Source organism: Python bivittatus, unplaced genomic scaffold (genome assembly GCF_059951505.1).
Source record: "Python bivittatus isolate LINGU-HERP-01145 unplaced genomic scaffold, Pbiv_v1 ctg000220_np1212, whole genome shotgun sequence".
Lineage (NCBI taxonomy): Eukaryota > Metazoa > Chordata > Lepidosauria > Squamata > Pythonidae > Python > Python bivittatus.
In genome coordinates this window covers 17,524,173-17,536,378 of record NW_028277048.1, presented here as the reverse complement: position 1 = coordinate 17,536,378, position 12,206 = coordinate 17,524,173, and the positions used below count along the sequence as shown (strand labels likewise).

At 42.2% G+C, this 12,206-nt stretch overlaps 1 protein-coding gene across 1 annotated transcript; it reads right to left on the bottom strand.

Moving 5' to 3' along the window:
* Window positions 1–961: 961 nt before the first annotated feature.
* GPR84 (G protein-coupled receptor 84) lies at window positions 962–7,174 on the bottom strand. Its single transcript, XM_015889211.2, has 2 exons — window positions 6,982–7,174; window positions 962–3,778 (listed from the first exon to the last, which is right to left on the bottom strand). The coding sequence occupies exon 2, from the start codon at window positions 3,704–3,706 to the stop codon at window positions 2,555–2,557; it is 1,152 nt and encodes a 383-aa protein (XP_015744697.1). The 5' UTR covers window positions 3,707–3,778; window positions 6,982–7,174; the 3' UTR covers window positions 962–2,554.
* Window positions 7,175–12,206: the final 5,032 nt, after the last annotated feature.

Genomic DNA, 12,206 nt, shown 5'->3' with positions numbered 1-12,206 from the left:
AGTGAGTATCTGACACCTTCCCATCCAGACAAGCAAGAGGGGAGGAACAAGCTGTAATCCTAGACAGTGGAAGACATTAGGCCAGATAGCCCACCAAAACATGGGAGTCCTGCTGGAGGAAATGCTGACCAAGCTGTAAGTGAGCTACCAAGTAGCTCAGACCTGCAGCCCAGTCCTGGCCATACCGACATTCGTCTAGCCCCCTTTCCAAATGCATAGACTTGTCCTCTTCTTCAAGACCACCCCAGCTGTCTCGCTAAGCTCCACCCTTGAACAATATGACAGACAATGACATGGCACAGGAAGCCATGGTGAAAGTGGAAGGGCCCCAAATCAATTCCACATCAGGCCATCTGGGTTTCAGAATTGTTAATTATTTTGCTGACTGTATAGAACAAGCATAAAAAGAGAAAAACAATGACTTCAGCCTTCAAACAACCGCCTCCAACTATCTGTCTTGCAGTTGGACTCTCAGGGGCTATAATAGATCGTCCAGGGTTTCGAAAGGAGAGACAGAGACCATCCTTCAAATCATTGTGGAGAACTCTCACTTAGTGTGGGGCCGCTAAAAGGTGGCCAGATGCAAAGGAAACTGGGGTGAGGGGTGGCAGCAGCCAATATTTCACAACTGGATAGTAGACCGAATTCCAGCAGGTTCTGCTTTTTTTCTTCACGCACCCCTCTTTGCTTCAGGGCGTATTGTGTACAGCTCTGATCATCTTATTTCAAAAAGGATATTGCAGCAGAGCTGTAGAAGGTACAAAAATAAAAAGCAACCCCATCCTCAGTGGGGAGGGGTAACTTCCCCATTTGGGATGGGTTGTTTGAGAAGGAAAAATAATCAAATGAACTAGAAGAAGAGGCACATGTCTGTGTTTTGGTGACCCTCTGGAGCAGTGGTTTCCAAATGGTTTTGACTGTGCAACCTGATCAGTAAAACATTTTGAACATGTGCTCCCAATACATGTATGGTTCTTTATTTATACATTATATACATACATTGCTGTACTAATAAATTATGTACATTGTAAAACATTCTGTCTCTCAGATATTTTGTATCTTCTGTATATTAAGCATTAGTATATCTTTTTTAGATTAAAAAAATAAATAGAAATAGACATTCTTTCATCTGGCTTGTTTCTCCTTCGGTAGATGTTTCAACTCTAAATGGACCTTCTGCACACCTAATTTCTTCATCTAACAAGTGCATGAAAACTGGGCTCCAGATATTTACATCCACCCATTCTTTTACTTGAATACCTATTGGCTTACTTAATTTTGATCTTAATTGCGACATAAATAAAAAGTCTATTTTTAGATGGGTATAGTACAGAGTACCAACTATATGTCGTGATGTTTTAGCATACCACCTGCATTCAAGGAATTATATATTTTATATTAAAATTCATCATAAAAGAAATAGGGTGAGGGCTAGGGGAAAACGGTGAGAAAAGGACTAGCTTATTTAGGGTACAAATGACTAATAACAGAATGTTCCAAAAGATTTGTGAATTTGGATGAGAGATCTAAAGGGAGAGAAAAACTTTCTCCAGTTGAGTTTGATTCCTGATGACTACATGGACACATCATCTTGACAACAATATGGAAGCGGTTTGTCACTGTCTTTTTTTTAGAATTTCTCTAGTTTCCAACTCTAGTTGGCAGCCCTGGGATTTTCTGGTGGTTTCCCATCCAAGTCATTAGATCTATCCTTGTGTAGCTTCTCAAGATTCCTCAAGGACAGTTAGGTGGCAGAATACAAAAGAGAAAGAATGGCTTCATCTGAGGGATTGGAAGACCTGAGGGTGGGAGATTTGGATGAGCAAAGGTCTGAGATCTAGATACAGTATAAGACTGAAGAGATATGGAAGAGGCTAAGCCTTAACTATAGCTCACTGTTAGAATATATTTTTAAAACAGAAATCAAGGCCTTTTTAGGTAGGCCTGGAAAAACTTCTGCCTGAAAACCTGAGAGCAGCTTTCACGGTTACCAAGGGTCAGATACAAAACTTACCCTGGTATTGTGAAAACAAGGACAAAGAGCTTTTGGTCACTCTGGGAGCAGACAGAATGTTGGGATTTGAGGAGGAGCTCAAGAAGTGAAGTGAGTGTTCTTGACAATGAAATACGGAGCAGAGATAATAAATATAAATAGGCACTGTGTACACATGCAGAGGTGACAGCCTTTTAGCATCCATGCCTGTTACAGAGACAAGGTTTTCCCACAAGACAATCCTTTATGAAACAGCAACATTTGCTGTAATAATGGGAACCTGGCAGGGTCAGTCTTTTTCTCTTTGGCAAAGTGGAGTCTTCCCAGTCTTCAACAACTCAGAGTGAGGCTCAGTCAGTCAATTCTGCATGATTTCCAAGTCACCCATTGGCTACCACAGAAGATGGAATAAAATTCAGTGATTATAAGAACAGAAGTTAAACCCTGGGAATTTAGTCCTCAGTGGAAGTGTAGCAATTTCCTGGCCGTGTCCAGTCTGGAGGACAAATGAAGATCAGAGAACTTATCCATGGGGAGAACGGGGGGACAACTCCCCACAGGTTAGCGGCAGCAGTGGATTCTCTGGGCAAAGTTGTACATCACCCCTTTGTAGGCCTCAAGGAACTGGCGGTTCATGGCTGCATAAAGAACGGGGTTAATACAGCTGTTAAGCCATGTCAGATTGGCAGCAATCATGTGCAGTACAGTTGGAGCCCGGTTTTTGGCATCAAAGATATTGATGAGCAAAAAAGGGATATAGCAAACCACAAAGAAAATAAAAACCACAAAGCACATGCGGGTCACCCGGCGGAATTCTGAGTTGCTGTCCTTGGGTTTGCAGGGGGCCCTTTTCCTTGATGGGTCCGCAGGCTGCGCCACGGGAAGAGCTGAGCTGCTCTCCAGACCTGGGGGAATGCTGGTCTTGGATGTTGGCTCAGAGGGCAGAGCCTCGCAGGAATGCTGTGAAGCACCTGCACTGTCCACCCCGCTGTCCAGGTCATGGTACTGTCCCGGTATAGTTGAGTTGGTTCCAGCTACGTGAGCCCCCTTCAAGCTGGCCTTCTTCAGCTTGTATTGATTCAAGGCCTGGGCAGCACCCTTGACTTTGCGATGGATGAGGAAATAGAAGATGCCAACACAGCTCAGGCCCACAACAAAGTAGAAACCCAAGAGGATGGTGGTGTAGGGCCGTCCACGGATGCGATGGAAGCTGCAGGTACAGACTTTGGGGACCAAGACATAGACAGGCCACAAGGGGGCAAAACTGACAGTTGCAATAACCCAGGTCCCCAGAGCAATTAATATCACTCCCAGACGGGAGAAGATGCGGTCAAACAGGGCCGTATTGGCAATGAGTAGGTAGCGGCTCACTGCTATGAGACAGAGAGTCAAGATGGAGACTGAGTTGGAGACAAACAGCAGCATCCCAAAGACACGGCAGAAAGCAGCTCCCGACCTCCAGTAGAGATGGAGGTAGGAGTCCACGGAGAAGGGTTGCAAAAAGGTGCAGTACAGGATGTCGGCCAAAGTCAAGTTGACTATGAGCAGGTTGAAGCGTGTCTGCAGCTTGGTGTCAGAAGCATAGGCCAAGAGGGTTAACACATTGCCCACTGTGCCCACTATTGTCACCACAATGCCCCAAGTCACTGACACATAGCGGTAACCAACAATGGATGGGTCGTAGCAAGAGAAGTTGTCAGCAAGATTTTCCATCCTGGCAGGAAGTGGTCCCAACTAGGTCTCCCTCCAGTGGAAAGCTTGGAAGCTACCACAGCAGTATTGGTCCTAGAAGAAAGGAGAGACAGAAGGAATTAAACCAAAGTAAGCTCTGATTAACCATGATGTCAATAAAGGCATAAGGAATAACATTCAATATATAATATATACAATATATAACATTCAATATATAATTGGATTATTTGGCAGAGGAAATTATTAAAACCAATAGCATAAATCATTTTAAAATGGTAAATTCATGGAAGATAGAGGTCTAAAAATGGGTCTTGGCCACAATAACTGGGAACCAATCATCCATTCATAAACAATATATCTCTCATGATGGTATGTGGCTTACTCTGTTTCTAAAATTCCATTCTGTAAGTTTTATAAATAAAATTATCAGTTAGGGTACAATTGGAATAGATAGATATGAAGATAGATAGCTAGCTAGTTAACTCTGGAGTGGTAAGATGGCCATGTAAGATGGCCAGAAGACAGTCCTCTGTTAGACAGGGTGGTCAAGTCCACTCAGTTTAAATATATATTATGGAGTTAGTTATATCATGGAATACTGGGGAATATTTCATGGTATAACAGAATCAGTTCCAAACACTCTTTGCTCTTATGGGCTTCCTGCCTATGGATTATTGACATCAAGTCATTTCAGAGCTGCAGTCTGACATGTATCTCTATGGTGCTTGGAGAGAAAGGGCCTCCTGTCCCCTTTGGAATTTCCAATATGATGATCAAAAGAAGATTGGAAAGTGTTGGAGGCCAACAAACAACAAATATTCTATAAATGAAAAAAGGGTCTTTTTGCTAGCCTTCCCCAGTGGCCATACTACTTATTTTATGCACATGCACACACATGCACCCCAGTTCCTTTCAGGGAAGAGAGATAAAAGTTTTACCCCATTTCTTCTTCCTTAGACCTAATTGGGATATGGGCAAGGAAGCTGACTTCTCAAATTGTTCCTAACTGGCATCATCCTCTATCATGCTAGCTTCTTTTTTGAATTTGAGATAGGATGTGGGAGGGACCAGTAGTTATGGCCTAAAAGAACTTGAATTATACATTATGTCTTTGGAAAAGCCAAAATGGACTTATAAAGTTTCTGATGTTGTCAATCCTGAGTTTGGAGTGAAGATGGAGAATGTCCAAGGTCAATTATTATAACATCCCTTTCCCCAATTAGGTATCCCCTGGATGTGTGGAAATTACAAGTCCCAACCTGCATCATTTTGAGAGTTGCAATCCCATCACAGAGCAGGAATAGATTGGATAGTGTGGGTGATAGTGGTGAGTCTGTTGATTTTTGTTATTAACAGGTTACATCCATCCATCTTACATACACACTCACACACAATACACCCAGAGATACATACACACAAATATTCCACAGCATTGAAATACAGTAAGTATTGTTCCATGTTGAAAGTTCTAAATCAAACCATTATTAAGAATACAAGATGTAAAGACTAACTAAATATACCATCCAAGCTCTCGTTCAAGAAAGGGTTACTATTGCTGTAGAGTATCATCCCTGCATCTAAAAAACTAATAATTTCCATTTAAGAAACAAAACCTTTTAGTGCAATCTTCTCCAATCTGGCCCTTGAAGAGCAATATGTTGGAGATTCAAAAAAATGTCTTAACATACTGAAAAGTTTTCCTATACAATTCTATTAAGTTGATTGCCAACAAAATCTCAACCCTTTTGACAAATAGGACCCTTTTATACTACAGAGCTCTGGTGGGAAAATGTTCAGTTGAGACTGCCCTATCTTTCCTTTTCGTTTTATTTTCTTGTGACCTTTTTTGTCAATAGAGGCTTTTTTTTGGTCTATTGAATTCAATTTCCCAATAAACGGGGTGTTTTTGAGAAAATCCAAACTATCCAAATTGTCAGTAAATGAATAATTAGTTTTACTTTCTTGAATGAAGAGCATCAGTCCATCTGACCATTTCCTATTGTGAAACAGCCCGGATAGTGCTCCACAAAAATGGTTTTCCCTCCTCCCCAAAAAGGCCTGACTGGGCAGAAGAAAAATACTGCACTTCCTTCACTCCAGTAGCTCAAAAGTCCTTCTTGCAACTTATTTTCTAGCAAGAGCTCTTTGGGAAGCAAATGGAGGTTGTCGAGTCAACCCCACTCTTTCAGCTGCTCTGCCATCGAGTTCTATGTTCTCCAGATTGCTGAACTTTTCTTTTCAACAGCCAGAACTTTCCCCCATGGCTAACACTGAGTCTAGGAGTGATGAGAATCATTAGAAAGACTCTTTCTGAGCATTTGAATGTGACACGGAGACCAATCTGGAATCCCGAAGGATCCCTCGGTATTTCTGCCATCTCCCCGCCCCTCCTTGTAAATATAACTCCTGAATACTTGAACAGGAAATAAGTAGATGAAGTGTTTTCTACAAGTTTCAGTTACAAGTTTCTGCATGTTAGGCCACTGCTTCAGCTACAGAAGCAGAGTCTGAAAAATTGTTGGCACATCTATCTATACATTGTTGACTGGATGCCAAACTGGACATGAATGGAGAACTTCAGCAAGTGCAGCTTGCTATGCACTTGCTGGAATTCCCTCTTTTATACAATATGGGGCAACATAAGAACCTTTTGCCCATTTCCCCCTCAACTAGCTGTGAGGGTGGGGCATGTAATAAGGATAGCAGAAACCAGGACCAGCATGAATCTGTAGGCTGATACATTCCATGGCTGAATGGAAGCTGTTCCCATAGCATCTCCTCCTGCTTTTTTTCTAAAATCCCAGGCACGGTTGTTCACATTATTATTTTACTTTAACATGTACATTTTCTTTTCTAATACAAAATGGTGTTTATTCCCAAGCAACATTCATCAATGATCAACCAAAGCCACAATTAAGATTTATAATTATGGGATATAAAATTGTCTTACTGCATCTCAGATCTCCAACCAGTTTCATCCTGTTCCTGTATCTTAAGAACATATTGATCTCCAGAAATCAGCAGCCAGAAAGTTTACAGCAAGGAGTAAGTGTGACCTGGTAACATCTTCACTTCAAGCTGCCATAATATACTCAAGAGCTGAGGCTGATACATACTGTATATTCCCACAAACCTCCAGGATTCTATGCCTACTGAACCTCAGTAACTCCACCACATCCAGGAGGCACAGAGAGCAGCAAATAAATACACAAAATCAGAGGTACACTGACATTTTCTCATTTTAGTTTTCTCTTGAATATAACTTTCACTATATGAACTAAAGGAGAATGACTTACTGGGGAACGCAAGGAGCAGATGATTCCAAGTCAATGTTCAACGTCTGCTGCTCCCAGAATCTCCACCTTTTTATTTTTTGACACCCATATTTATAAAGGTTCCTCACAGGCTTGAATCAGGAGAAGAAAAGTCCCAGGTTTCCCAACTCCCTGAAGTAACTTCCTCTTCTGACGCCCTTAAACGCTTACTAGCTGGACTTACGTGCTCTTAGAGGACTTGCCCAGCCCTGGCACTGGTCTTCAGGAGCGCCTGCAGACTTGCCCTCTGCACTTAGCCTGAGTTTTAAACAAAGCTCAATAAAGATTAAACATTAACCCTAACTTGCCTGGGATGAAGAGGGCAAGAAATAGGGAGAGAGAAAGTGCTGCTTGCAGCCCAACCAATTTTGTTCACAAGGCCATCAAAGAAACGTGTTGATTTAGGCAGGATGTTACACCTTCTGAGCAAGAGGTAAATGAAAACTGAGGGGAGGACAAATCAGTGCTAATAATGATTTGCTATCTTATATATGCTCCTTTGTAATTCAGAGTTCCTCTTTCCATTCCTCAACCCCACAAGGGTATATATGTAGTTTCTGTATATTAAAATCCTTTCTGCAGTTGCCTACAGCTCTTTTAAAGTCATCAGCTTTATCAACATCCACGAACACCAACTAGCAGTCAGAAGACATGATGAAAACTCCTTAATCTCACAGCACATGGACAGACCTAACCATAGTTTCAACTGGGAAACTGTCAGCATCTTAGACCAAGTGAAATCCAAAAATGTGAGGGACTTCCTGGAAGCTTGGTATTCAGACAAGGCAGCCATCAACAGGCACACAGAGATAAACAATATCCACACCCTATTCAAAAGAGACAATAGAAAGGAAAACAAAAGACCAGAACATCTCCTCACCAGCAATCATCACCCAGATAAGCAGAGATTAACCCCAAGGTTATCACCAGACATACAATCAAGCAGCAAACAATACCCTAATCAAGGAACTACCGGGGGGGGGGGGGGGGGCAGGGAAAAATAAGACAAAACAAAACCCACACCCCCACCAACGCCGGCAGGGCATGCCACTGTATATAAACAGAGAGCAAACCCCATTCCATTCTAGCACTGAAGATGTTACCTAGTCAGGTAACGAAACGTTTGCAAGAAAACAACCAAGCTCAGAGAACCCCAAGGACTCTACAAAGTCATCAACAGTTTACATAATATCCACATCTTTGTTCAAAGGACTTGGGGTGTGTGTATGTGTGTGGGCCTTCAAATCAGTGTTGACTCCTGATGACAAGTCCCTGCAGTTTTCTTGGCAAGGTTTTTCTGAAGTGGTTTGTCCTTGTCTCCTTCCCAGGGCTGAGAGAGAGACTGGCCCAAGGTCACCCAGCTGGCTTCGTGCCTAAGGCAGGGCTAGAATTCACAGTCTCCCAGTTTCTAGCCTGGTGCCTGAACCACTACACCAGCCTGGCTTTAGAGTATGATAAATACACCAAACAAGTCCTAGAGTAAGATAAATAGCAAGGGAGTATACTGACATCATTTGGGCCATCATTCCTTGAATGGTCAACAGGGGGTGTGATGGCTCACTTAACTTTTTGGTTAAAAGGGAACAGAAGAGAAGAGAAAGGCACCACTCCACCTACCAGACTGAGGTTGAAATCTTACGCACACTTCCAGATGAGCATCGAACCCCGTGGGGTATCATTTTGAGTCAATATGCTCAAGGATTGCCCTGCAGCTTAGGTGCTATACAAAAGCAGCCGTGCAGTACAACTCAGAAGCTCCACAGACTGCATCAGGCTTGTCCCGCCTCCCCCCGAATGTTCAGGTCAGGAAAGAAATGGAGAAGATACCCTGTAACCTGAGCATGTACAATTCCGGTTTCAAAACCTCCTTCAATTTAAAAATAAATCAATTAATCTGGGGAAAAGAATAATTGCTTTTCGAAAACACTCATTTCGATAAATCCATATGGTCAGCCATGAAGATGATCAGGTCTACATTCTGGTCAATATTGACAGATGTTCCCTTGAATTATAGAGGAAATACTGTTCATGAACACCACCTAGCATACAACAATAACTTGTGGCACTGAATAAGACTGCAAGTTTAGTCCAAGAAAAAACATTATTATGTTCTTGTAATGTTGGAGAATCGTTTTTTTATTCTTTTAATGTAGATTTAGAAATTTGTTTGATATTTGATTAATATGTGCCATAGTTTCCCCCTTTTTTGCCACTTTTTTCGTTTGTTTCTATTAGCTGTATTTTTTCGGTATTTTTTCGGGTGGGGGGTTGTATTTTGTATTCTTTTTCTATTTCTTTCTCCAAAACTTGCTAAGATAAATAAAATACTCAATTGTTTATTTATTTATTTACCCAATTTACATGGCCACCCATCTCAGCAAGTGACTCTGAGTGGCGAACAGAATTAAAATAAAATAAAAACAATTACAAATATTATAAAAAATACAAGCAGTCAAGGAAACAACAGTCCAGATCACTAACACAACCAAGAAATAGGGCCCTTCACCCACTCAGGGCCCCAGGCCCGGGGTCGGAGCCAGGTCTTTAGGACCTTATGAAAGGCCAGCAGGGCTGGGGCCAACCTAATCTCTGGAGGGAGAATGTTCCATAAGGTGGGCATCTTCTATAATAATGTTCCATAATAAGAAAAAGCACCTAAAAGGATGATGTGATAAAGTTTAGGAAAACCCTAAAGTGTAAAGAAAGTATAACACATAACATCATTAAAAAAATGGAAAACTCTGAAATTCAGCTAAATAAGCCTTGGGTGTAAAAATGGGCACAAAATGCTGGCAAACTCTTGTGGGTGAAAGAAAACTGGGGGAATCCAATGACAGGCACCATAGAAACATATAAATGAAGTAAAGTTTGGCTATAGGAAAAGAAAAAGAAGCAGAGAGTAAAAAATCAGAAAGGAATCTAAAATCCAGGATTGGAAAGGACAAGTGAATCTTTCGTTTCTTCTCAAAAGTGAGGAACAAAGGCGAATAAACTTCTCCTAAAGCACACATCTTAATCCCCTATTCTTTGAGAAGCAACACTGGACAAGCAACCAAGGCAGCGAGGTAGGGGTTAATAAAGAGGATTGGGGTTAATAAAGTGTTTGAGTTTCTCTGTGAGAAAGGTACAGCTTCTAGTTCACTCACGTCAGAAAGTTTTCCTTCTTTGGAAACGTGGTCTGAAAGCACCAAGCCCAGATGTACAGTCATGACCTTCCCAGCCCGTTCAGATGGGGAAAAATTCCCCTCCTATCAACTCCTGCCAGCCTTGACCACAGGAAAAGAGTAGGCCGAGATGTTTTCTGAAGGAAAACAAGAAGATCTTGGAAAAGCCGGGGAAAACAAGGAGACAATGAGAAGAGGCCATCCACATCTTAAGGGGAGAAGTGGAGGATCCCTGGAGATTGACAGCTGCCCCTCAGCTGGGCTCCACCCCAGTTCCCAGCTTGGGCGCAAGGGTGTGCTTCTGTTATGGCCACAAAGAGGTGTTGCTGATATGTGGGGTTGGGGGGAGAAAACCATTCAGGAAACAGTCTGAGTGGCTTGTTGCTGGAAAGCCAAGCAGGAGCAGGATACCGACCAAGCCTCTTAGCTTCCCACCAGGTAGCGAGTTGGCCATTGTGGGAAGGAAGAAGATGGTCTTACTCTGTTCTAGCTGGGCTTTTTTTATATTCTGGTGGAGTGTGCAAAAGTTTCTTTCTTCCTTCCTTCTCAAAACATTATGAGAATGAAATGGTGATGCTTGTCACAAGAAAAGCCATTTTGTAGGCAACTAGACTAAATCATGTTTCCAAAGGTCTGATTAACTAGCAAATGGTTGACAGCTGAAGCAAGATGTTCTGTTTCCAGGATGTTGTCCATCCAAAGACTGCCAGCTATGTCTTAGAAGTGTTAACCGATTTTATTTCTTCCACCATCCAAACGAAACGTGAAGATTGAGATTTCTTCCAGAACACGGCAATACCTGTGAGTCTGAGCTCTTTCCAGCAAAACTGGTTATGTCACATGCCGTTTGGATAGTATTTGTTTCCTTTTTCTTTAAATACGTGTCTACTTTTTAAAGATGGCAGACAATCTTTGCAGTCCCTGAAAACACAGAATAGGAAACTGTGCCTGTCCAGAAGTTGTTGGATCACATCTCCTGCTCTTGGCTATGCTATGTGAGGTTGATGGGAGTTTGAGCCTAACAACATGTGAAGAGCAACACGCTTCCCCACCTCTGCTTTCAGTCTGATGAAGCCTCAGAAATATGTAGAAAAAATTGGAGCTACTCAGCAACCTTTCAAACCAAGATCCAAGCCGAAAATATTGTCTCATTTCATTAAAAACAGAGCTGGCACTGTCCCGTGGCCTGTGGTTTTGGCTGGTGTTTTGTTTATCTTGCACATCTTGGAATATTTACATGATTCTTTCTTTCTTGTGCACACAAAACCCGTGGCAGCTGACGGATGAAAAGGGATGTGCTAAGCTCAGCGTAAAGGACTAACAGTGACTTGGGAGACAATAGTTTAGAAAGAGAGGAGAAAGCTGAACCTGGCTATTAACATTTGCCTCCCCCAGGCCTTATAGGGGGCTTAATGGGAAGCACTCAAGGCAGGTCCAGAAACATATTATACAATACGTGTTAGGGAGAAAATACTCTTCCTCCCCAGGTGGTTTATTTCCAAGCCAGGAAGAAATCAAAGATGCTAGATGATTGGCGAAGAGTTAAGGGAGGACTTTATTTTGCCCAAGATCAACAGAGGATGTTGGACGGCGACCAAGCTGGGAATCCCTTTGTCACCTCTTTTATAAGTTTCTCTTCCATAGGTTTGAGCCAATTGTTAACAATACAGGCACCAGCCAATCATATTCCCCTCTTCCTATTCGTGTGATCCATATGAACACCTCATGCTGCTCTTATGTGCAAAAGCTGGCTGGTGCAGGTAGTTTTCTTCCTTACGCCTAGGAAAATATTGGTGGTTAGCCACAGCATTTACAGAGGCAGCATCTATAGCTAACCACAACACATGAGCCATTGGTCCTTCCTGTAGACAATTTCTTTGATTTTGCCCTGAAATGGCAGAGCGAGTTCTTCCTTTATCAAATGGCATGACTATTGCTTACTACAACCCTTTAGCTCATTACCAGCCTTTTAGGCCCCCTTAAACATTATTGCCAGCAAATACAGAAACTATTCCAATGCAAGAGATGGATGAACCCAGAGAG